This window comes from Plecotus auritus (genome assembly GCF_963455305.1).
Source record: "Plecotus auritus genome assembly, chromosome: 6".
NCBI lineage: Eukaryota > Metazoa > Chordata > Mammalia > Chiroptera > Vespertilionidae > Plecotus > Plecotus auritus.
In genome coordinates, this window is record NC_137773.1 from 150513886 (window position 1) to 150540203 (window position 26318).

Sequence of the window (26318 nt, forward strand, 5' to 3'; positions counted from 1 at the left end):
GAATTATTTCCCTACAATTTCAGGGCTGACAGGATGAGCCCAAAGTAAGGCCGCAAATGGACAGAGGGACTACCAGGACCGAGAAGCTGGAGACTTCCAAGGAAGAGTGAGTGCTCAGCTGTATCAAGTGCAGTACTAGACCCAGGAATGAAAGAACTAAAACTGGTTTTCACAATTGGCAGGTGGGTGACGACCTTAGCCAGGGTAGCTACAGAGAAGTGAGTGGAACGGAAGGCTGATTTCCATATGTTCAGCCATTAATAATAAAGGAGGCATAGAAAGAGCGAGCCTCCATCTTTCAGGAGCTTGACTAAGAAGGGGAGGAGACAGGGCAATGACTGCTGTGGGAATTGGGGTCAAGGGATGATTTTTAGCAAAATGTTCCAGTGATTCACTTTTCCAACCAGTTAGAATCAGGATCTGATAAAATTCATTTTAAAAAATTTTATATAAATATTTTATATGCTTTTTCTGTAGTCTATCTTAATAACTCACTCTGCATCCTCCTTCCTGCCCCTTCCCTAGCATCACACACACACACACACACACACACACACACAGCCACATACACTTGATTCCATTATAATGACGATGCAGACCCCTTTTAGAAAGAATTCCTAGTGGGACTGTACCCTGGAGGTGTGGCTGTGGCACCACAACTGAAGCTGTGGGAAGGATCAGATCTTGAGCTCTGAAGGAAGGGCTCAATTGCACATGTATTTAGATGGATAGTATAGAAGAAATCCTTCCAGGACAAACATTTAGGAAAGAATGAAGTTTTTAAAAGATAAAACCAATACTATTTTTTATTTATTTCCTGCACAGATGGCAACATTGAACTATGAAGGCAGCCAAAAAACCACTCAGGGCAGCGAGACCAGGGGACGCCGATGGGTCACATGAGCTCCCATCTCCATCAGCTCATGGCCCTGTTTTTGGAGTTAAAGGTTTATGGAAAGTGCAGGCTTCCAGGAGTTCTATAGGGGAAGAAAGAAAGGTAGGAAAGTCAGTATATACCTGTATTTATTTTCTGTCGAGGGAATGAACAGTTAAACCTGATACAAAAGCATTCAGACCGTAGCCCTGCTCTTCTGATGCTGGACCAGTCATTCTCCCAGTGGCCTTCTCCACTTGCCTGCATAGGCCTTGTGCCTACCCCAGGTCATGCCCCATGCCAAGGATGGTAACACGATTTCCCTGCCCTGCCTCATTTCTCACCTGGTGTCTTACAGGCAGAGCTCCTACACTTGAGTCCATGTGATTGGGAGGAGCCTGTGAGTACTGTCCTCTCTGACCTCTTTAGGCTGGAAAGGAACCACCACAGCAAGATGCACCAGGCACCTGCATGTGTCAGTTTCCGTACTAGGGGCTGGGATGGAGCAGAGAACAGCAGAACCAGACTTTCTCCCCTCTTGGAGGATATAGGTTAGTCAGTGGTCGGCAAACTGCAGCTCGCGAGCCACATGCGGCTCGCGAGCCGCGGTTTGCCGCTCTGTTGACTAATGAGTTTGCCGACCACTGGAATAGGGGCTTAATCACAAGGAACAACAACAGCCTGTAATTATTGGAATCGAGAGTCTAGGTCAGTGGTCAGCAAACTCATTAGTCAACAGAGCGGCAAACTGCGGCTCACGAGCCACATGTGGCTCGTGAGCCGCAGTTTGCCGACCACTGGGTTAGGTAAATATAACTGGGTGCTCACAACAGTGGCCATGGGCAAGCATGTTCCTTACATCAAAATCATGTGGGGCAGCTGTTAAAGTGTAGAAACCCTGACTGTGGCACAGACTTGCTGATTCAGTATCCACAGGGCCTGGGAATCAGAATCCACATGGCCATGGTCCTTAAGATATGCTTTCTTAAGGACTATGGCTCACTTATATGCACACAAAAGTTGATGTATATTCACCCTATCACATATTATTCTTCCACATCTTCCAAATGATTTCAAGTGATTAATGAGGTCCAACATAGATATAGTGCAAATGTACTTTTTTGTATTTTAATTCTGAGAAAACTAGTGTTCTAGATGAGTATTATATATGACAACTTTATAGTTACCAGAATTATCATTGTTCAAGCTCTCAAGAGCAGCACTATGTTAAAGAACTTTCTGCGTTGATGGAAATGCATCTTTGCTCACCTATGTGGAGCCACATGTAGCTGCTGAGCACTTGAATTATGGCTAGTGTGACCAAGGAACTAAATTTTTCATTCTGTTTAATTTTAAGTAATTTAAATTTAAATGGTGTTATATAGCTAGGGCTGCCATATTAGACAATGCAACTCAGTATAAAAAAAGGATTTTAGTGCAGAGCAATGGGTATGGGCACATAAATCCCTTCTTTTCTTCAAAATAACATGGAATTCTGCATATCCAAGCAATTCACTACTTCAGTGCCCTGAGGCAATAGCCTTCTTGCCAACTGCCCTTACAAGTAGCCTTCATATGTCCTGGGATTATGCTGTTCCCTCATTGTTTCATCTTGTCCATTGGTCATCTCCTGGAGCTATAGCCCACTTCTCCTTTTGTAACCAGCACCCAGAACCCTGCCCGTATTTGCTTTGCAGCTTCCCCCATGCTGTTTCTCCTACTCACTTGAAGTTGAGCACTGTTTCAGGTTACCCACAGCCATGACATACTCCGCTCCTAAATAGGATTCATACGTTGTTCTTTCCTGAAGTTCGGCCAAACATTTTGTATCATCCCTGAACAGCAGGTCCTTGGTTTTAGATTGGAATAGACAAAAGTCGCCCAAGCAGCCATTTTCATTTTTTCCAAATTCGGCCTGTCAAATGAATAGAAAGTGCTGAGGACCTGTGGAAGTGAGCAACTAGGAACATACGGATGGGATGGAGGAGGCTAAAAGTTAAGAACTGGCTTTAGAAAACAAGGGAAGCTACCAAGGATGCCTCAGGATCTCTCCACCTCCCTCACCTGGCATTCACCCACTTTTGGCCCCAGCTCCATGCTTTCATGAAGTCCCAAAGTCCTCTGTAGGGTTCCTCCTGGTCCACATCCTCTGTGGAGTCCTTCCCACCCAGCCACCTGCTCCTGATTTCTCTGATCTCTCCACCCCACTTCCTTGGCCATGGCCTCGTGAGCTGCTTCCAGGAAACGAGAGGTCAGGCAGAAACATGTCCCTTCCAAGTGTTATTGTCAAAAAAGATGTTAAACATGAGCCACCCAATAAGTGGTGGTACAGGTAGTTGTTACAAGTTCATGTTTGACTAAATGTTTTTTAATCTTTATTCAAGGGTATGTTTTTATTGATTTTTAGAAAGAGAAGAAGGGAGAGAGAGAAACATTGATGTGAGAGAGAAACATCAGTTGCCTCCTAGCACCCCAACTAGAGATTGAACCCACAACCTAGGTATGTGCCCTGATGGAATCGAACCCTAAACCTTTCAGTGTACGGAATGACACTCCAACCAATTGAGCTACCCGGCAAGGGCTTGACTACATTTTTTATCCTATGTTGGGCAAGAGGCTTAATTATTCCACGCTTCCTAAGATTATAAGTGAAATGATGATTACAAAAAGTTTAGCATTCCACCTAGTACCTAGGAAATCTTCATTAAATCTGAATTATTATTATAATTTACCATAAGAGGACTCATAAAGATAAGCTATCTTAATTTTTTAAAAATAAAACTATTGGTGATTCAATAGGCGGGTAGTATTAGTGGGTAGAGGAGCCTTTAGAATTAGAATACTCAGGCAGGCCCAGCCAGCGTGGCTCAGTGGTTGAGTGTCGACCTATGAACCAGGAGGTCAGGGTTCAATTCCCCATCAGGGCGCATGCCCAGGTTGCGGGCTTGAGGCAATGTGCAGGAGGCAGCCAATCACCAATTCTCTCTTATCATTGATGTTTCTCTCTCCCTCTCCCTTCCTCTCTGAAATCAATAAAAATATATATATAAAAAAAGAATACTCAGGCAGCCCCTCTCCTCACCAAGGCTGGCCAGAGGAGAAGCTCCATGAGGGTTGGGAGCTTGGATTTTTCTGGATGTTTGAGTCGTTCTCTGTCTAAGCAAGGGAAACACAAATCCGCATTTCATGACCTGTGTCAAGGAGGTCTGGGAAACAGAATCAGACTCTTTCATTTAAAAAAATGCAGATGTGCAGAAAATGAGGGTACCAAGGGCAAAGCAGGAAGGCAGACCTGAGGACATGCACATCAGATGGAGGCTAATCTCCAGTGACCAGGAGAGCCAGGCCTCGGAGATCCAGTTTGAAAATCCATACCCTTACAATTCTAGTTTCCAGAAAGAGAATGCGGGAATATGGGCTGCATTTAGCTGTGAGCTCCTCCCAAGTTATCCACACCACTCAAAAAGAAAGGGTGGAGGCCTTGGCTGGTTCATACCTGCTGTTCAACTAGCACCTGGCGAACACAAGCTGCCTTATCTTGCCTTGAGACCACACCATGATTTGGGGATCTGGCTAGGTGGCAGTTCTCAGCCTCGGTCACAGGCTTCCTGGTGCCATCAGTGCACAGCAGCTTGAAATCTTCCTGCTTTAGGTTCTTAGCCCAGTCGTCAGTGTTCTTTCCTGGAGACAGAGAAGGTGGGTCAGCCACAGCTGACAGCTTTGGTCAAGTCACCCTTCCCGGGGCACTGTGATCAATCCACTGGTGTGTGGAGGGCCTGGACCCAGTGGCCAACAGAAGTGCACACTATGAGGTCACAGTGATGTGGAGAGGACGAGACTTACCAGGAATTCCTAGCAACCACCCCTTCCAACCTGCCCCACCCAGCCAGAGAAGAGGACTATATTCTGTGGATGCTGTTCCAAAAGTTCTTTATTTCTACTAAATTCCAAAGCATTTGGGCCTCTTGCTCCAGCGTAGGAAGTACGTGACCCTCAACTGATTGACAATCTTCTTGCACCAACAAGCAAAGGAATTTTCCCCAGAAGTCCTTTTGGAAACCAGTGGTGTTTTAAGTCTGACTCGCTCATACTGGCTCTGTGTGAAAATGTGTACATCCCTCTGTGCACACAGGTCCATACCCTGTTCTCAGCCCTTTGCTTCACCTTCTCTGTATTCTCTCTGGAAAAGAAAATCTTACCCATTCTCAGGGTTCTGGCTCTTTCCTCCAGAGGCAATTCTCAAATATGTTTTCCCAGTTTTTACTTCTCTCCTAATCTTTTCCTTAATTTAATTTTCTTTCTTTTTTTCATTTAATGGAACAACTAATACATGAATTCACTGTTATAAAATTTTATATTACTTATCTATAAAGTCAAAATACCTGTTTTCTGCACTCCCAAAATGTACCCTTTTAGTTTTGATAGAAAACTCAAATTGCCTAACCATACACATCTTCACTCATCTTCAAACATTTCTCCTTTCCTTTCTTACCAGTTCCTCCAACTCAACACCTTCCAAATGAAATCTATCCTTGTTCTCTTCAAACCCTGGTTCTACTCGTAATTTAAGCATTTATTTAATACTATGTTCTCAGCCCTATACAAGATACAGTCTGATTAGAGGGGAAGATAGCACAGATGCCAAAAGCAAAGATTCAGGGCACAGATAATAACATTTTCTATTTTGTGGAATACACTACACTCTAAATGCTGTGTGAACTCAGAGCCAGCACAGTGAGGGTACATTAATTAGGGAAAGCTAGCTGGAAGAGGCAAGTTTTTACGTGTCTTGTAATGTATAGAATTGGGGGGAGGAGAAAGGAATGCTTCTCTGGGGAAGATGGAGGGCACTGGTAAGACTCAGGGAGGTACAAACTTGGTGTTTCTAATGGGTGAAAGGAGAATTGGCCCCACTGGGACAGTCTCGGTGGCTGGGCTAAGCAGGTGAGGCACGCCCAGGCACTAAAGGCCTTGAGTGTGGGATGGAGTGTGGCACTTGGCAGGAGGAAACGTGGGTCTATGAGGATTTATAAATGGAAGTCAATATGACTTCCATGTCTGTGTGAGCCAGAACCTAAAATAGGACAATTAAGAATAATGAGATGGGAGGAGATTTAGTCTGGGTTAGGAGGGTAGCATTGGGCATCTAGAAGTGCATGATAAAACTTTTTATTTCCAAAAGAACTAATCCTTGGTTTTGGTTTCAGTTTTACAACAGTAATTTGTAAAATGTTACCCAGTTTAAAGAAGAAAATTTTGAAACATTTATAATCCTACAGCAACCACTTTTCAGATTGGTGCATTTCTTCTAGTCTTTTTTCGACACACATAATTTGCAGACAAATCTAAATAATTAGATCATAGACTCCACATGCTTTTGTATCCTGATTCTTCTATACACCAACATACCATGGAATTAATAAAGACATATTTTGAAGAAATAAAAACATACTGAAACTAATCTAGGCTTGACTGGCAGGGCATGCAGTCAAGTCTTCAGTAGGGACAGAGGCTGTAGGAAGAGGAATGGATTTTGAGAGAATATGAGGAGTTTGGATTTACACAGGTTGAGGTCGCAGCACCAGTGTACTTTGTACATAGAAATGACCACGTTAGGCTTCCTCTCTAAATTCCCCTCAAGAGGCACAGCTTTTGGAGTCATTGCAAAGAGTGGAGAAGTAAAGCCTAGAAAGGGAAGCCCTACTCAGAAGAGTACAAAAAGAAATCAAGGAGTGACAAAGATCCAGTCTTAGGGTGATTCTCGGTAGCAGGAAAAAGGACAGCCCTTAAAGAAAAAAAGCAAAAATAATAGGAGGGAGGAAAGAAAAAATTAGCCAAATCAATATTCCTTCAAGTAAGTACTTAGCAACTTCTGTATGCCACATGCTATAGTCGGTGTCGGGATAGAAAAGGAGGAAAAAAGAAGCTCAAAGATTTCCTGTGGCCACAGTTTATTATAAAGTGTGATGAATTCAATAACACTAGCAATATGGACAGGGATTCTGTTGTGGATGTATGTGTCCCATCAGGGAAGACTTCTTGGAGGAGTTGGAGTTAGTTTATTCTAGACGAGTTGCTGGAAAGATTTGAGGTTGGGTGAAGGGGCATGAGGAAAGGAAGGGAAGAAATAGCTGCTTGGACTTTATTGGGTTCTCTAAGTAGTGATACAGAGCGGGCAGGTGGAGTACTCATTCTTACCAACTTTAAAAACTTTTTCTTGTTCCTTTTTTTTTAATCCTGAGGATATGTTTTTTATTTATTTTGAGAGAGAGAGAAACATCAATTGGTTACCTCCTGTATGCACCCTGACTGGGATCAAACCTGTAACCTAGGTATGCGCCATGACTGAGAATCAAACCCACAACCTTTTGGTGTATAGGCCAATGCTCCAACCAATGGGCCAATGCTCCAACCAACTGAGCCACCTGGCCAGGGTTTGTTTTTTAATGTCATAGCCATCCAATATTCACCCTCTAGTTTTAGGATCCAATAATGGTTTTTGATTGAATCAATCATGACTATATTGTTTGCCAAGTAATAGTTTTTTAACTTTATAATCATTCCTACATTTATTAGTTTAGCATTCTACAATAAGGAATATCTGTTCCTTTACCTTCATTTGTTTAATCAGGATCGACTCATGTATTTTTATTTTATTCACTGGGTTATTATAGTTTACATTATTATTATTTCTTTTAATACTCAGAATGCCCCAGATTTAGCCAGTTGGTGGTCCAAATAACTCCTGGGTGCTTTCACATGTCCCATCACTCTGATCACTTCCAAGTGATGTTCCAAGCTCACCTTATATTTTTCCTGCTCAGCGCCAGAATAGGCTATTGCTCTAAGGGGCCCTGGTTACTTTTAATGGAGCTGGTTCTAGAATCCAAGATCTTGGTGCTCATCCCTACTGGTATGCTACTGGTATGCCACTATCTCCCCAGTGGACATAGAATATATTGGAAAATATATATTGGGCCTGAAAATATAGGAAATAATTATAAAGGACCCTTTTGCAATGATTCAGAAAAGTTGAATATGGACTGTGGATGTAATGAATATTAAATTCATGTTAATGTAAATATCCTGATCTTGATAATTGTAAAGTAGGTATATAAGAGCATGTCCTTGTTCTTAAGAAATATGTCCTGCAGTATTTAGAGGACAGGCAGCATAATGCCTGCAGCCATGGTAGGGCTCCTGGGGAAGAATTCAGGGCCACTGGAACCTCACGGTTCTTACCACACTGCTTACCCAGGTGAAAACCTCTCTTCACTGAACAAAAAGGTTGAGAATCAGAGCTCTGGAGCTTGACAGAGTCCATAACACTTTCACCAAGGCATCCTGAACACAAGGGAACACAGCAACCCCGGTGTAGAGGGACAGAGGGACATGTGCACATACCATCAGTGTTCTGCATGACAGTCTCTTCTTTCACAAAGGCCACGTCTCCACTCTCAACCAGACACCTACAGAGAGCAAGATAGGAAGAAAAGAGAGGAAGTCAGCGAGATAGATCTGTCATTCAGGAGGGCAACCTTACAGATCTAGAGCTGGCCATCTGACATCAGCAATTGTGACTCCCCTTCTATCACTAATCTATTATTACAATAATAGATTATCACTAATCAACTATTATCACTAATCTTACATCGCGAAGTAGTAAAGAAAAAGAAATCTCCAATTTGCTTTGTAGTTATATAGTCTCGGTTCCACGCACTAAATCTTAAATTCTGGCACAGTTTCTCCAACAGAGAGAGCTACATCGTTTTCTATGCATCAAAACAGATATTAGAGAGTAGTTTTTCCAGTGAGGTGATTTCTTTGTAAAATTGGAAATGTGTAGACTGTGCATTTTATTTACTCTAATTCACAGGGTGGTTCTAACTGTTACATTGGGATAAACTTTTGTGTTTTTCTTCACTGAGAAATTCAATTACAATACTTGTGCAGTTGATGGATTAATGAACTACTAAGTAACACAGGCCTGAATCAGAAAGGATAATTAAAAAGTAATAAGATCATAAAGTGAACAGGTGTCTCTACTGGAAAATGATAAACATTCCATGAAACAGAATTATAGTTGGGAACGTAGAAATCGTGTACTTTACTTTTATATATTTCCAGGTTGAGTATGGTTGTAGGTTCCCCAGAGATGCACGAAGAGCATGAGCCAGGCCCCTGACTCCTATATTCAACTATGATAGGGTTCCCCCACATTGGCACTTGTAACATTTTGAGCCAGATAACTGTTACAGAGTGCTGTCCTATGCATGCGGGATGTTTAGCAGCCTCTACCAATTAGATGTCAGTAGCACCCTCTCCCCACCCCAACCCGCTCCAGTCCTATTTGATAATCAAAAATATCTCCAGACACTGCCAATTATCTCCAGAGGACAAATTGCCCTCTGTTGAGAACAACCATATTGCCAATCTTTGCTGTCTATGACAGCCAGGTCTGGAGACAGTCCTGGAGGCCCTTTCACACAGGCTTCTACATATGGTTGCTGAATGTGGCACCTGAAACGCACAGGACTAATAGGCTAGTAACATAAGAAACTCACCTTAGTTCCAAAAAAGGAATCTTGTCAGAGCTGGGAGTATTATATTCATTTCAGCGTTATAAGACTTACCTGAAAGCCCCTGTGTAGCCATAGTATCTTTCATTGTTATTGGGTTCACACTCCTTTCCTGGAACACTTGCTGAACCAACACACAGAGCACAGAGACTGGAACTTCGTGCATACCCAGGGGCACAGCCTTGACTGAAAAATTTATCTGCAGAAGGGCAAGAGGAAGTCAGCTTTTCCTAAGTAAGTCCATATGAATGGCCTTCATCTAACACATTAACAGGTGTGTATAGCCCAAGACCAGTAGAACATACTCATTTATTCTGGGACCTGCCACCAACTCAGGACCCACCAGGCTGTCAGATTTAAAGGGAAACTTAAGACTGGGAATAGAAGTTAGTTAGAATTGTAATTGTAAATTACAATTATGGTGGAGAGAATTCTTCAGACCCCCGGAGAGTGTTATCACTTATCTAAAGGAAAAAGATGGAAATGACATAAAAGGGATAAAATTGAAGGTCTCACTCCCTGAACTTGTGCCACCTATTTGCAGATGTTTTCTTCTCCTGCCATTTATTATAAGAGGCTTTAACAGAACTTAGAACTCCAAGCTCAGAAAAGGGCTGGGGAAATTTAGTCACAGCTCAGCTGCTCTCCCCTGGCTGTAACACTTCCAGGAGAGCAGAGGTGGAGCCCTTGCTGGTTGGGAACCAGAGCTTCTGAACATCACACAGCCACTCTTTGCTTCCTGTCAAATCAGAACAACTGGGTGCATACGTGTGATCCAGTCTACACACATGACTCATCTACTTCATAACTGTTTTTACATCAGTTACATGTATTTGGAGGTGGCAGGGAGGACATACTCAGGAAGTTAATGTAAATGAGAACCATTAGAAAACATTTGTCCATGGTGAACTTCACATGAGTTTTTAGGGCCTAAAACTAAGAGAAGTTGGGGTGCTTCACCGGGCTGGAAAAAGTTTAGCTAAATCAGAAAGCAGGTCTAATTAAGCAAGTTTGTTCTATATCTATAAAAGGCTAAGTTGACTTGTGCATGTGTGATACATCTAAAGCTCTCGCTGGTGCCAATCGCATGAGTGTGTTTCGATGTGTCATTGTTGATTGTGAATTTGATTGCCACTTCTATTATAAAGGGCGAATAGCAATATTAAAATATTTCCTCTAATTAATTTATTTTCAATGTGCACAAATTTGTGCACCAGGCCACTAGTAAATAATGCTGCAGTAAACATGGGAGTGCATATATCTTTTTGAATTAGTGTTTTTTCTTTTTTATAAATACCCATAAGTAGAATTGCTGGATCATATGGTAATTCTATTTTTAATTTTTTTAAACAAAGATCTGGTTTTATTTGGGCAGAAACATGCCCAAATGAAAGATGACATTTTCCAGTGTTATTTAGAGCTAAGTGGATTATGTTCCTAAATTCTGAGCAATGAGAAGTTATTTGAAGAGATTGGGTTAGATTTCCGGGATGGCTTCTTTAATATGTTAATAGCAGGTGACATTCACTTTAAGTTGCCCTTACTCCTTGCTCCTTGAGGTTTCCTGGATTATGGATGTGACGGTAATTATGGATGACCTTGAAGACGGAGGCCTCATGCTCAGAATGGTGAAGCAAAAGATAAAGGGAGCCTGGGTTTCTAATGATGATATCAGCATGGACTGCTCACCTCTCCTCTTTTTCATAAGAGAGAAAGGTAAGCCATTATATGCAACCAAAAAGAACCATTTTGATTCATCTCCCCAGCCCTACTGTCTCTTTTAGGTATTTCCTTAAGGTTTACTTTAAACAAATTTTAACTACTATAGAACCAGGGCCACAGCAGCATTTTGTACTATACCACTCTTCCCAGTACACCTCTTTCTGGCCTGCCCTGACTACAGTGACCTCCCAGGATTCACTCACCAAATTCACAGTGATTGATCTTGTTGTAGAGCAGGCCCATGGGGATATTCCAGCCAGCAGTTCTATCTACTGCAGTGTGACAGGACTTCTTGCCTTGTAGAGTGTTCCATGTGAGGTCCTCTGGTGATGATGACTTAACCACAGCCACAGCCAAATATCCTATAAGAAATATGTCCCCCAAAAATGATGTATTAATACCTCTAGGCCCTCCAGAGTGTCTGTCAGCAGTCAAAGCCTGCCATCTCCCTATGGAAGCAAAATTATTCTGAATTATTCCTACTGTCTCTGAAGGAGCCCTTCCCAATAACAGTGAGGTGAATACAAGTCATTCTTTCAGGTGGAGATTAATCTGAACTGAAAAAATCAAAATAACAAGAATATATTATCATAGAGCAATGGCTGGTGTATGACCCTTTCCCAAATGCACAAAGCTACTGAAGTTATAAATCAGCAACTCACCTTCCACTGGGGAATATCAGAGGAATGAATACTGAAGAATACATAGTGTACTAACAATTATTAGGAAATATTGTATATGGCCAATAAACTGCAGGGAATATTCTGGCCAGATATTTTGTGATAAGGAGAATACAGATTTGCACTAAAATAAATATGTGCAGTAGAAACTGTCAAAATCAAGTCAGCTACCATTTTTAGCAGCAAATAGTTTGATGGAATAAGAATAGGCCTTTCTATATTCTCCTACTGAGCTTGGCTCCTAGAGTGATGGGGAAAGGCGGGGAGGTTGTAATCAGGGGAAGTCACAAGGACAGAATTGTACACTAGTAGCTGGAAAATGACCTGGAGAGGTCTGTGCACAGAGGTTCTGGGGCCCAGTGCTTACCAGGGTGTAAGAGTTCCTGACTTGCTCCCACTCCATCTTTCCAAATCCACCCCAGCCAGAACCCTGGGCAAGAGCCACCATTGGCCTGGATTCCTGAGCCCAGCCCTGGCTGGAAGACTGGGGAATTTTATCCTCTTAGACATCTGTCCATGTGAGCCTCTCTTCCCAGCCCTGCCAGACACAAATATGCAAGGCTCCTTGGCTGGTGCTAACTCTCACCTGAAACTGCAGGCCTAATGTAATGCAAGGCAGTCAGGAGTGGTGAGGAGGATATGGATGTGCTTACAGGATATAGGAGCCTAGACAACTTATAAACTCTCTCAGCCTCTTCTTTATCCTTAGAGGATGACAAGACCTACTTTATGGGATTCAATGAGAAATCCTTTGTGTAAGTCATGGCAAGTGTAAAAGAGGAACCATCATTACCATTTACTATCGTTCCATGATTCTTTTGCATTCTAAAAATTGATCTCTTCTGTTGCCTTATCTACTTGTGATTTGAATTTAAACTTAGCTTCCTCTTTCCCAAAAGCAATAGAATTTATCTTAAACTCAGGTTCTCAATCCCAACTCACCTCTTTCTGGTGTGTTCCTACAATTACTGGTAGTTTCTGGAGAAGAGAAAATGAAGAATTCATTAAATACTCATTTATAGATTGGAAATCATGCCTTCCCCATGTTGCAGATCAGAATAAAAAGAGCCATAAAAACTACATAGCACCAATTCCCAAAAAGCCCAAGCTCTCTTGATTATGCAAATTCACTTTAACTCACTGGCCAATGGAATTTAGCCCAAAATTATGAATTTCAAGTTTCCTGCTCTGTCTGTCCTGTGGCCACAGTGGTCCCTGCCAATTATACTTGAATCTCTGCACCAGAGCAATAAGAAAAGTGTGAGTTTTGCAAGCAAGAAGACCTGCCAGGAATCTCAGCTGAGAATCCCAACTGTTCTCTGCAATAAGTTTTCTTTTAGCTGGAACTTTGCAATGCAAAGCCTCCATTTCCCCAGGTGGAAGGTATGACAGAAGAACTATCCTTCAAGATAACTGTGGGGATTAGAGATGAGGGAGCCCAGAGCCTGGGAAGTGGGAGATGCTCAGTGAGCAAGATCTTTTATGGCCATTGTAGTAAAAATCAGGCTATGATTTTCCCATCTCCGTTCTTCGTGGCCTAGAGGAAATAAAACACTGAGGGGCGCCCCTTCCACTTACTGTAGTTCTCTGCCAGGACAGGCACCAGTCCACACTTGCCCGCGATGTAGATGAAACCTCCATCCAAGCTCATGGCATCAGCTTCTCCTTTCTGCAAAGACACAGCACATCAGAGTAGATGTAAGGAGGCCATTTTCTGTCCTGTCTGCCCTTCCAGGTGTTTCCTTGAAGCATCCTTCCCAGCCCAGGTCATCAAGTACCAAGGAGACAGCTGTTGCTAGTTCTGGATCCGCCCCCTCTCCCCGACACACACACACACACACACACACACACACACACACACACACACACTCCCCCAAAGGATCAGCCAGGTACACACAGCACAGAAAATAAAATGTACTCTCATTTTCACCCAAACCACCTTGAACTGATGATCAGTTCTGGGTGCCTTGCTTTGTTTCTTCAGGAGCAAAGACCCACATTCAGTCCGCCTGTCCTCTAATAGTACACACTGTCTCAGAGCCATTCCCACAACATCTTTCTGACACCAAGGATTCTCCTTTGCAAGACAGATGAGTGGAGCCCAGCTCTAAGGAGCCTATCAGATCCACACGCTCAAAAATACTGAAGCTTCTGTGGGGCTGGGCTCCCTCAGTGAGGGTAAGGTTCTAACTCATTTTGCCTAATGAATTAGCTGCCCACATACCTGATTATTCCTGGGTTTTCATATCACTCCCAGGAATACTTGGGACAGGCAGGCAGCAGTGGCAAGGGCACTGCCCTATGGAAGCAGGAATGACATACCATGATCTTGGCAATACAGTCTTCGGTGGTCTCTGCTGATTCACACTCGATTTTCCCTTTACTGTTTATGCTCCACTCATCACACTTGAGTCTCTCCTGGTGGCCTATTGCACACCACTTCACAATATTGCATCCAGCCGTTGAGGCCTCCGGGCCTAGGACATAAGAAAGAGAATGGGGTTTCAGATGAGGCACCATGAGCTGCCTGCTAGTTTGAATGCTATTGTCTTCATGAAAATGCTGGGATTTGCCCAAACAGATCCCATTCAAGGAATTATCTTAGAAAGCAAAGGCAATAACAATCTCTTGATTGACTTCTTATCATTTAGACTTAGTTTAAATTTATTTCTTCTGAGAAGCCAATCATCCTCCCAAATGCCGGGCACTCTATCACTTCAGGCTAGTCTTTTTCCTCTTTTTGAAATAACAGTTAACCACTTGAGCTGTTCTTATTTATTTGTTCATTGTTTATTGTCTGTTCCCTGTAGAACAGTGGTTCCCAGCGTAGGGTACACACCCCACAGGGGGGCAATTTAAGGGAGCAATTCGAGAATGAGTTATTCATAGTGAATTTTTTGCATTTCTTATGGTTCTAGGGGCCTCATATACAGTATATTAATATATATTGTGACATATTTATGCATTTCAGTTCTCTATTATATGTTTTGAAACTTTATTTGCTATTTTTTCGTATTCATATTATTATTTTTTTTAACAATTTTTTAGTGATTTCTTCCTCAGTACTTCAACTGTCCTTTCATTTTTCTCTTTCATGATGCCATATTCTTTGGAAGCTTGTTTAGACCAAGTTAATGGCCTTTTAGGCTTCCTCTATGTGAATAGGAGTTCACTTTTTGAATAATAAGAATTATATGTCATGGGGGGGCGGGCATCAGGATTTTAGAGATGCTTAGGTGGGGCATGACCAAAAGAAGGTTGGGAACCACTACTGTGGAAGATCATAAGCTCTGCCAGGCAAGGGCCATGCCTGTCTTTTCTTCACTGCACCCTCATTGTTCAGGATAGTGCCTAGCTTGTGGTTAGCGCAATAAATGTCTGCTGAATGAATGGACACTTAACCATCCGACTCAGCTCAAGAGCCACTTCCTCAGGGAAGCCTTATCTTAACTACAGGACCTGTTTTTGTTTTCATGGTCTCATAGGACCATGGTATTTTGTCCTGTATTGTTGTTTTTTTCCTTCTTAGTAAACCTCTCCATTTTAGTTGATCATTCAATAGAATGACTATCCACTGAACATTTGTCTTCTCCGCTGGTGAGAAAGTTTCATGATAACAGAATCTCATATATGTTTGTCTCCCCATTATATACCAGCACCTCGCACAATCTATGACCAGATAACCGATAATTCTCTGCTGAATGAATGAATGACCAAACAAACCTCCAGTGGCCTAAGAAAATTCAGAAACAGGATGGACCTGTCTGGAATTTCAGCCTCACTGGGCCACATGTTTACCATTGTACTGGCTTATAGGTAGGAAATTAATTTCATTCTTTTTGACTTCCTTTGTGTCAGGCTAATTGGCTTCACAAAGTGGTTGGGCAGCCCTGATTTACACAAGGGAAATAATGTCATTTTACGTATGAATTTCCTTTAATTCCCTTTGGTGATGCCCAAGCTTATCTCATGATGATGAATGCATCTAACAGGTAGGGCAGATAAAGGAACATCAGGGCAGGTGTTCAGTACCGGAACAGACTCTGTCACTCGTCCCTGTCCTCATCACGTTTCCAAGCTCCTAAGGTCACATGGTCCTCCCAAGTACTTACGTGTCTTTTCCTTCAGATTCTTAATTGCAGAGGCATATTCATATCCCAGGTACATCCAGGAATCCATCTTAGGAGGAATCTTTAAAAACCCTTGGGCAGAGTCCTTAAACAACAGGTCCTTCCCCTGAGAGGAGCTGAAGAGCTGGAAGTCTCCAGATGTACCTCTGCCATAATGTTCCTATTTATGGTAAAACAGCAGTGAATGGCTACAGTGACAAAGTATGTTATGAAATGGGACTAAAAGAAACCAAAATCCCAGAAAATTAAATTAAACTATGAAATTTCCAAATGCCAGGGCAGTCAGGCCTACTCTTTCCTACCCATCACCTTTTCCACTTACAGCCCCTCTGGGGGATATGCCACATCTTATTTCCCTGAATGTGTTTCTGTGCTTGTCTCCCTGGCTGGGTTGATGGCTCACTGAGTACAAGAAAAGTATCTCTGTCAGAGGCTGACACTGTGTGATTGTCACTTAAACTCTTGATGGATGGATGGGAGGGCTGGATGATAGTTGGCTCATTTCTAGCATTCTGCTGCCCTAGGGATGTAAAGCTCGTGGTGCAAGCAGCTAGCTCCCTTGCAGTCAGGTTGAGGGACATCAAGAAAGAGACCATTTCATTCTGGGGAGTTCATGGAAGGCCTCATGAGGGCAGGGATGTTTGCCCTTGTTCTAAAAGCCTGATTTAGCTGGAAAGAAATGTAATAGAGCAGTTAGGAGCATCTTCATGTCACTGGTCCAAAATGTAGGAGTCTGGTAGATGATAATGCAGGACTAGGTTCCATACTACTCTGAGAAGAGTCCCTGCTGAGCACTTTTAGATAAGTGGATGGTGTGTAGCATAATCCCCACTGTGTCCTAAAAACAGAAGGGTCTGCAGTGGCATTAAGGAAATGAAGGAAAATGCCCCAAATCCAAGCAAGGACCACTAAGGAGGGAGAACAGTGGATTTCTTACCTGGGCCTGGTTGAGAAGCTCCCAGATCAAGTCCTCTTTGCCCCCTACACTTCGGGCCACAACGGCATGGGAAGGGACAGCGGCCAGGTGGCACTCCTCATATTTATCTACTGACATCCGGGTGTTGTCCCTGCAGAGGAGCTCATACTGGTCCCTGTCAGCCTGGTGTGGAAGACCCTCTGAGGGAGGAAAGCCCAGATGAACCTACTGCACGAAAAGCCATGAGCATTTGGTCCCCCGTCCCCTCCCTCGCAATCCCACTACATCATAAAATGTGTGAGCTGAGAAGCCTGGAGCTAACACTGAGGGCCAAAGAACATAGGGAAACTGACTTGCTCAAGATCCCACAGCCAGTTACAGGAGAGGAATTTTCTGATACCCAGTGCAGGGTTAACTGCCCCACATCCCACATTGGTCTCATCTTAGTAGGCCAACTATAGGCTAAGGTTGGCCAAACCTGTCCCCAATCCTTTGCTATGGCGACACTTAACAGAAGGAAAGGGCCCTGTGTCCAGGATATTGAATGATGGAAAGAGGCCCAGGAGTCCAGGCAGGGACCCCACAGGCACATACCTCTGAACATGTAGAAACCCAAGCAATGATAAAGGAGGAACACACTATCCTCAAGTCTGACCACTAAGCATGAAAAGGGAGGCAGGAAAAAGAGAAGGCCCACTGTTTCGGGGGGATCTGCAAATTCTTCTAATAACTTACCCAATACTGTCAAGTGTTTGACAAAGGCCACTTCCCCAGCACCATCCATCAAACACCTGTGAGAAGAAACACATTAGGAGGGTTTCTGCGGGATAGACCCTTCTCCTGGCTTGAGGGTCTGATCACCTATCCTGCCTGGGACAAGGGGAGAGCCTGGTGGAGACCTCTGTGCAGAACAACAGCAGAGGAAGCATCTAGGGTACGACCGATGTGTGAGAGGTGAGCTCCCAGGAACTAGAGGTCCCTCACCAGGTGCCCTAAAGCAGCAAAAAGGCATTGAAGATATTTTAGTACAGAGAATGTTTTTCAAACTTCTGAAATAGAGGATAAAGGCTTAGCATCTCCTGAGGGGGGGAAAGTACCCTTAGCTTGCTATAAAACCAAGGGAAAAGAAGAAGCAAGAAATGAGCTATGTGAGCTGTCTGCACAGAGGCCATGAGGGGAGGCAGGAGAGAGGCCAGTACATTGAGCAAGTGACACTGCTACAGTAGAAAACAGAGAGCCAGTCACTGGAGAATGTCTCGGACACTAGGGATGTTCCTGTCCCCTCAGGCTCTGCCCAGTACAGTGAGAGGACACACTTGACAGATTCAAGGGCTCTGGGAAGACAGAAGAGTCCCAAGGAAAGCGGGTTCCTATCAATGAAGCATGAAGGGAGCATGTGCGGGCCTCGTCTGGCGAGTCCCAGCTGGTGCGGGGGGGGGGGGGAGGGTTAGGCCACCTGAACACTCTTGTTGCAGGCTGGGCTATGCTATGGACCAGAGAGGGTTTCCCAGCCTGAGGACATGGAACACTTCGGCAGCCATGGAGCAGCAGCAAGTCTCACTCACTTGAGGGCGCCCGAGTAGCCAAAGTACGGTTCATGGTGGGAGAAGGCACACTTGTCTTTCCCTTTCCCAGCGCACAGCTGACACAGTTTGGGGAAGGCTGTCCCATCCACACCGGGGACACAGCTGCCCGCGAAGAAATTGGCCGCTGCTGCTCAACACAGAAATGTGGAACACAGGGCATGAGCCAGCCCGGCCAAAGACAATTCCAGCTCCCAGCCCAGGCTCATGCATGAACAGAGAGTGACCAGAACAAACCCAGCATACCAGGCCCTGCTTGCCCATATGTGTGTTCACTCGTCTAGATCAAGGTTTCCCAAAAGGGACATGTTAACAACTACTCTCCCACCACCCTCCCCAAGGACCAGGCCTATGACTACCACCAACTAAGGCCTGTCTTAGGTCTCTGTTACCCTCGCTCCCTCCCTTGTCCCACTGGAACAGCTCAGAGAGAAGTCTCCCCTGGAAGTCATGCCCAGAAGATGACACACCCATCTGGACAGGTGCATGCCAAGCTCATGGCCAGCACATGGCCACCAGAGAATACTCCAGCAGGAGGGGAAACACAGAAAGGAAGGCACCCCAGGGAAGTGGGCAATAGGGCCTACTGCCTGAACCCTCTGTCGGGCCTGATGCGCTTCCCCACCCACTCCTCCAGGCAGCCTCTGCTGAGGTATCAGGAGCTCAGAGAAGAGAGGACTCAGCCAAACCCTCCCAAGGGCTGCCGGTGTTGCAGACCCAACCAGTTTAAAGCTGGTTAACCTCCCACCTCCACCCAGGAATCATCACACATGACCACCTGATCATGTCTGAGTGACCTCAGGGTGGCCTGTATGGCACCTAAAGAAGGGACATCTGCCTGAGGGCACACACCCTCCTGCCTGCTTACCTTTCTCAAGAGATTCCTGTGGCTCAGGCAATTCGGAATAGAGTGTGCCCATGGGGATGTTCCACCCAGCAGACCTGCCAATGCCTGTGTGGCAGGATTTCTTGCCTCGAAGCTGGTTCAGCTGGAAGCCACTGCCCTTCTTCACCACGGCCACAGCATAATAGCTGGTTTGTGGATCTACAAAGAGACAGTGTGAATGGAAGACCCACAACCTGCGCCTCAGGGAAACATTGCTCATCACTGCTGGGCTCCTGACTAGGGAAGGGGAACCCACAAGCCACACTTATGTTGGGTTGGGTCCTAATGAGGGAGAGATCAGAATAACTTCCCTAGGTTTGCAGGGAAGAAAAGGACCACAGAGGGGACATTTGTATAACCCTCCAGGCAAACACTGGCCAGAAGGCCACATGCACATGGGCCTCAATGATTTTTCCTGCCCTGGCCCTGCAGGTTGTCTGCCTACACCTATCAACCCAAGGCTACCTGGAAACCAGAGGTCACATTCCTGACTCCTAAGTATTTCCTGGGACCTAGGGACACAGGCCCAGAGATAGTCAGGTTACTCTCAGAGTGTGTGCTCCAGTGTGGTCTCTTCTCTGAGTGAGGCACCTGTGGTTCTTGGAGGACTCTCTATATAGCTCTAAACTCTAATGGTTCAGGTCAGGCTGTACACAGCCTGCTCTATTTCTCCAGGGAGCACATTTCTTGGCCCAGGAGATCAGTGTCAGCAACACCAGTCCTCAACCAGCCCAAAGCCACAGAAGCCTTGAGTTGTGCCTGTGGGGACCTATACAGCACGACATTGCCCACTCACTCCTCCATTACCTGCCTAAACAAGACAAGAGTCTACCGGGAGAGAAAAGGGTCTATCAGGATAGAACAACAGCCACAAACTCTCTCCCAGGCCCCCAGGGAGAACTCACTCTCTTTTGACCCGTAGTACTCTGCCACTACAGGTTTCAGGTTGAAGGGGGCTCGGCCCGCATCAAACACCAAACCTGCATCCAATGTCACAGCATCTGCTCTGCTTTCCTGAAAAGGAACAAACCAGACACCAATGAAGTCCTCAGTTCCAGGAAAGACCATCAAAACCCAGGTGAGTGAGGATGACGTTTGGGGCCAGAAAAGCCAATAACTTGGCCAGACGACCCACTAAACAGTTTCATTTGACTCCACCACCCCAGTGGGGGGAGTTTGGCCACCATATTCCTATTCCTCCAACACAGAGGAAGGAATGGATTGGTTTTCTTTTTCCTGGTGAGGAGTCTGGTTCTTGGCTCAGAAACCTGTGTGTGATCTTCTAGGATCAACCTGAGCTACAGAGGCTTTACTCGCAGGCCTCATGGTGGAAAGCTGCCCTCCCCACACCAGGCTGGGTGCACAGCCCAGGCACTGCAGGCTCTGAAGGAGGCTGCAGTCAATCACTCAGGCCCGCTGCCCGGCCATGCTCTTACACATGTGTACATTGAGAACCCAGGTGCTTCTGTTTGATGACCTCTTTATCGTGGACCCTCCGCTGAGGCCTCCTCAGGCGTCACTGTGAAGCCCTCCTTATGGGGGAATGGGGTTTGATGATACTCTTCTCCACTCTGATTCAGTACTCAGTACTTTTCCTTCCTGTCCTGGGTCCAGATAACTACAGGAGTCTTGCATTCATAGGGTTAGTGTGTCTTTGGATTTAACTTCTTGCTTTACTCTGAAATAAGTGTTAAGCGATGATTACTTCCCTTGTGGCTCATTGTTCATTTAATGGACTATTCAGACATGTCACAGATCACTGCTATCCAACTCATGCCTACTTGTAAGCTGGGAGGTTAGCACATTGCCGGCCGGCAGCCTTCAGTAGCACCATCCTTGAGGCGGGAGCCATTCTGCAGCTGCATTTTACACATTAAAAAACAGAGACACTTTAAATCACTTCTTGAGGCCACATAGCTAGTGAGTCATGGAGCAGGGATTCTAATACAGGCAGTATGGGTTTATTTCCTTCATTACACTGTTCCTTGCTGGTTGTTGTTTGATGCCTTCACACTGTATCTATAATTAATTTAATAATGTAAAGTATTTAAATGCACCACTAGTGGGAGTGAAAAATTAAATAATAGTTCACTTTAAATGGTTTTTGGTACCTTCCACTGTATCTATAATTTATTTTCTCTTAAAGTAAGAAGCACTATTTTTTATATATACTCTTAATAACTTCTATTACATTTTTCTTCAACTATCTTCAATCAAAATAATTTTTTAGAAGCCCTTGCCAGTACTCTATGAATAGTTTTTATTGATAGAATTACAAGGCTAGACAAGTATCAGCTAGACAAATATATAGTTTGGCTTACATTATTGTTTCATTTCATTTAGAACTATTGTCTTATTCCCTACATATAACATGACACAGATCATGGAGGTATGGCTCCCTATGGGGAGCGGGCCTAAGCCAGCAGTCAGACATCCCCCGAGGGCTCCCGGACTGCAAGAGGGTGCAGGCTGGCCTCCTCTCCAAGTGCACTAATTTCATGCACCGGGCCTCTAGTACATAGGTAAGTCTTAAAACTAAAATAAAAGGCAAAAAAAAAAATCTTAGGATTCTGTTTGCTTAGGAAGGGTAAGCACAGATCATTGCAAGTAAGGCCAGGGGTTCTATAACCCCAAGTGGCGCCATTCCCATAGAATCCAATGCTGCTGCAAACATAAGCTATTGGCAATAATGAAGTTTTGAGAACTTGTGGTGGATCTGTGGATAGTATTACTTTATATTATTAACATATTTAAAAAGAGGGGCTTGCATAGACCAAAGCTGATTATATTCATAATTCAAGGGTTATAATTAAACCATGATAGAAACTGAGGTCCAATTTAAAAGCAAATAACAAAAAACAAAAAAAACGAACACACAAGCCCTAGCCGGTTTGACTCAGTGGATAGAGTATCGGCCTGCAAACGAAGGGTCCCGGGTTCGATTCTGGTCAAGGGCATGTGCCCAAGTTGTGGGCTCAATCCTCAGTAGGGGGCGTGCAGGAGGCAGCCAATCAATGATTCTCTCTCATCATTGATATTTCCATCTCTCTCTCTTCCTCTCTGAAATCAATAAAAATATCTTTTTTAAAAAAAAACACACAAGCCGAAGCCGGTTTGGCTCAGTGGATAGAGCGTCGGCCTGCGGACTGAAGGGTCCCGGGTTCGATTCCGGTGAAGGGCATGTGCCTGGGTTGTGGGCACATCCCCAATGGGAGGTGTGCAGGAGGCAGCTGATCGATGTTTCTCTCTCATCGATGTTTCTAGCTCTCTATCCCTCTCTCTTCCTCTTTGTAAGAAAGCAATAAAATATATTTTAAAAAAAAAACAAAAAACACAAGTTTGTTTTTTTGTTTTTTTTTTTAAATATATTTTATTGATATTTCACAGAGAGGAAGGGAGAGGGATAGAGAGCTAGAAACATCGATGAGAGAGAGACATCAATCAGTTGCCTCCTGCACACCCCCCACTGGGGATGTGCCCGCAACCAAGGTACATGCCCTTGACCGGAATCGAACCCGGGACCCTTCAGTCCACAGGCTGACGCTCTATCCACTGAGTCAAACCGGTTTTGGCAACACACAAGTTTTTGTATCAAATCACTGATTTCACGAGTTAATCAAGCTCCATTTAGCTGAGTCTGCCTCTCCCACCTCATTGCTCCTTCCAGTATCTGCTTGCTCTGCTCTGTCACCCTGGCTCCTCTACAGCAACTCAAACAAGCTCAGTTCTCCCGTCTCAGGGCCTTTGCACATGCTACTGTTCACTGCTTGGAGTGTTATACCTTGGCTCTTGGCTTACCCATGCTCATCCCTGGGGTCTCAGCTTCATTGTTCCCTCTCAGGGAGATTGTTCCTGACACCAGGCTCTATCAGAGCATTCTACTTTTCCCCTTCATTTTATGGCACACATTTTGAAATTACATATCTACTTGTTTGCATGCTTTTCTTCTCTCTTAAGAAAAGCTCCTCAAGAGTAAGGACCATGTGTATTTAAATTCATCACTGTAGCCCCATTGCCCAGCCAGCAACTGACACAGGTTCAAATGAGCAGGAACAATGTTGAAGGAGAAGAGGATTTTGGAAAACCTAGAAAACAATGGGATCAGCTATCATCTGCAATTCTGTCACCATATTTCTCTTCCCTGTGACCATCATTCATCTACTTTCATGATGTATTAAGAACTTCCAAACCATGTTATTTTGATAGCAAACATTCTTGTTTTTTCCCTGAGTTCAGAGAACTTAGTGCCTCAAAATAGCCCCCTTTCAGAGCACAATGAATTTTGCTTTAAGACTTATTAAAGGTAGCCACTCCGATGTCCATTTCTAAAGTACATCAGCCTCCTATGTGTGAGTACAGAATTGTTCCAGAACGCCAGGAGCAAGAGGAAGTACGGATTGTCTTCCACTCTCCTTTAGGCAGCAGTGACTTACCGCAATGGCCTCGATGCACTTATGGTGGGAGGTTTCCCTCACACATTCAAGAGTAACAGTCTTTTGCATTTTTTCACTGAAAGTTCTGCACTTTGTGTCCTCATGATTTGAGATGGTGCACCATTTCACGGTTTTGTCGGAGACAGCCAGGCACAGCCCTACAGGAGAAAGGACAGAGAGCCCTGTTCCAGCAACACCCTCTGAAGGGACTTGAAGGCTACATCCCCTCTGTCCTGTCCTCCTTCAACTCCAGTCCATGATCAGCGAAGGGTACAGGTTCCACTGCATTTTGAGGCTGGGACAAGAGAAGCGAACCCTAATGACCTCCCAGGTTCCCACTTGCCACCCATTGCTGGCAGGAGAGAGGGCTTGACCTTCAGTTCTCAATAGGAAACCACAATCTGCTCCTCTGTGTTCTCCGTGCCTTCTTCCCTCACCATCATGGGACTGCAATGGGACATAACCTCATCAGTGTGACATGGCATTTTCAACCACTTCAAGGCATTGGCTCAATACCGCAAGTCAGGAAGCCAACAAGGTAGGAATTACCACTTTTAAAAGAGGCGGGAACTGTGCTCAGAGAGTGATGTTTTACCCAGTCTATCATTAGTGGCCGAGATGCTTAGAAACCAGGCCTCCAGTCTTTGGTCTCCGCCCAGGAAACTAAAGAAGATAACATTCTGAGTTATTTGCATCTGGTTGGGCAGTAGATAGAGGTAAATGACTGATGAGATAATGAATTTGTCTGTGACACCATCTGTCTTCCTCTGTCCCAGGAAACTCCATATAGTCAGTGGTTCTCTCTGTTTCCAATGACCCTCAATTTTCACCAGTCTTTTGGGCTGCAATTAGGAAAAGCTAAAGTCAGCCATGTCTGTAGCTACTCAAATCCATGTGGTTACAGATGTGTTGTCCATCATGTGAGCTTTGACACTGTTCCCCAAACCCTCTGTTATCTCTACTCTCCATGGATCAACTAACTTAAGGAAGCCGCTGAATATCCACAAAGCAGCAGAGGGGGAGGGCAGCAGTTCTCCAGAATGTATAAGGAGGAACTTCCTGCCCCAACACCCTTTATCCCAACTCTGCCCTGGGAAACCACAGGAGGCCTCAGGCACCACGGGCAGACCCTTCCCAAACTGCCCCTCCTGAGGTTCCCCTGGGCAGGAATTTGTCTTAGTCATGCATTTACCTTGCACAGCCTTATGAGATCCTTGAGGTGGGGGGTGGGAAAGGAGTGAGGCAAAGGCAAATAATGTGAGACCCACTCTCAAGGGTAAGCTTTTTCAGGAGAGACAAATGACTAAACATGGAAGTCTCCAAAGGTAAAAGTAAGAGGATAAGGGGCCTCAATAATCTCAGGAGGTGATGAGAGTGTGAGAGGCCACCCAGTGGCAGCCCCCATTGCAGGGATGTGTGCAGCCAACTCCACCGCTGCCTGGATCCATGGCCTCAATTTTCCTCACCTACCTTCCCTGGCCAGGCTGTACTACCTTCCTCACTGGTGAGGACCCAGGAAGTCTGGCTTTAAATCCCATGCTCCAAACTCCTGGGCTGCTATGCGTCAGGACTTTGTCAGCACCAATGGCTCCCATGAGACATCATATTCCCAAAGAGGAGGAGATCAGATCCAGCAAGGCCTTGAATGCCTCGCTAAACCGTTTGGACTTGATTGAGAGGCCCCGGAGAAGGGATTTGATAAACTGTGATGGGAGTGCTCTAATTTATGGTATTTCTCTATTACAAGATTTACTGTACAAGGAGGAGGAGGAGAAAGCAAGAAGAGCATGAAAAAGTGCCAGGGGCACAAGCAGGACCAGCAGGTGCACGCAGGCACAAAGCTGTCCCAGAGGCAGTGCTAAAGCAGGTGCAGAGGTGCCATGGGGAAGAGCTGAGGAAAGGCTCTGTCTGTCCAGCCCCAAGAAGGGAACATGGAGCCCAGGGGGCAGTGTGGCTGGGTCCGGAGTATAAGGGGCCTTCCCTGCACCCACACTCACCCAGAATCGCGCAGGCCAGCAGGGCAGGGATGGTGAGCCTCATCCTCCGGGTCTGGGTCTGCGGGGTGGAGCAGCAGGCACAGACCAACAGTCTTCTGCGCTGCCTCTCTGTGTCCCGCTCCCCTTTATCCCTGACCAGGGGGACCAAGCACAATCTTTGACCTCCTGTGTTTGCACAGCCTGCTTGCCCAATCACCCTTCATTCCTCACCCCCGCTCTCCTCATTTCCTGAGATCTGGGTCAGACCCATGGAAGGAGTCCAGCACAAAAATGCTGATTGGAAGGAAACTAAAGAAAAACCAATCCTTTGTTCTTGTGTGCTGCCTCTGTGCAGGAGTAGAACTGCAGCTGGTTGGGAGGAGGGGGTGAGGGTAGGGTGGGGAGTGGGTGGCTCTGTTCTTGAATCCCTAGATGGCAGAGCTGGTCCTAGGTGCTCATTGCACCGATGAAAGAGGGAAGGGAACTTCCCAGATCCAGATTAGAACCGGAGAATGACTGGCAAAGACCTACCTGAGGAG

The 26318-nt window shown here is 45.0% G+C and overlaps 1 protein-coding gene across 1 annotated transcript; it reads right to left on the bottom strand.

Moving 5' to 3' along the window:
* Window positions 1–777: 777 nt before the first annotated feature.
* TF (transferrin) lies at window positions 778–26037 on the bottom strand. Its single transcript, XM_080671965.1, has 17 exons — window positions 25801–26037; window positions 23804–23961; window positions 20276–20384; window positions 19353–19529; window positions 18467–18614; window positions 17637–17692; window positions 16923–17101; window positions 15968–16145; window positions 14178–14332; window positions 13434–13524; window positions 12798–12833; window positions 11379–11537; window positions 9508–9652; window positions 8279–8343; window positions 4371–4555; window positions 2600–2789; window positions 778–977 (listed from the first exon to the last, which is right to left on the bottom strand). The coding sequence occupies exons 1-17, from the start codon at window positions 25841–25843 to the stop codon at window positions 922–924; spliced, it is 2130 nt and encodes a 709-aa protein (XP_080528091.1). The 5' UTR covers window positions 25844–26037; the 3' UTR covers window positions 778–921.
* Window positions 26038–26318: the final 281 nt, after the last annotated feature.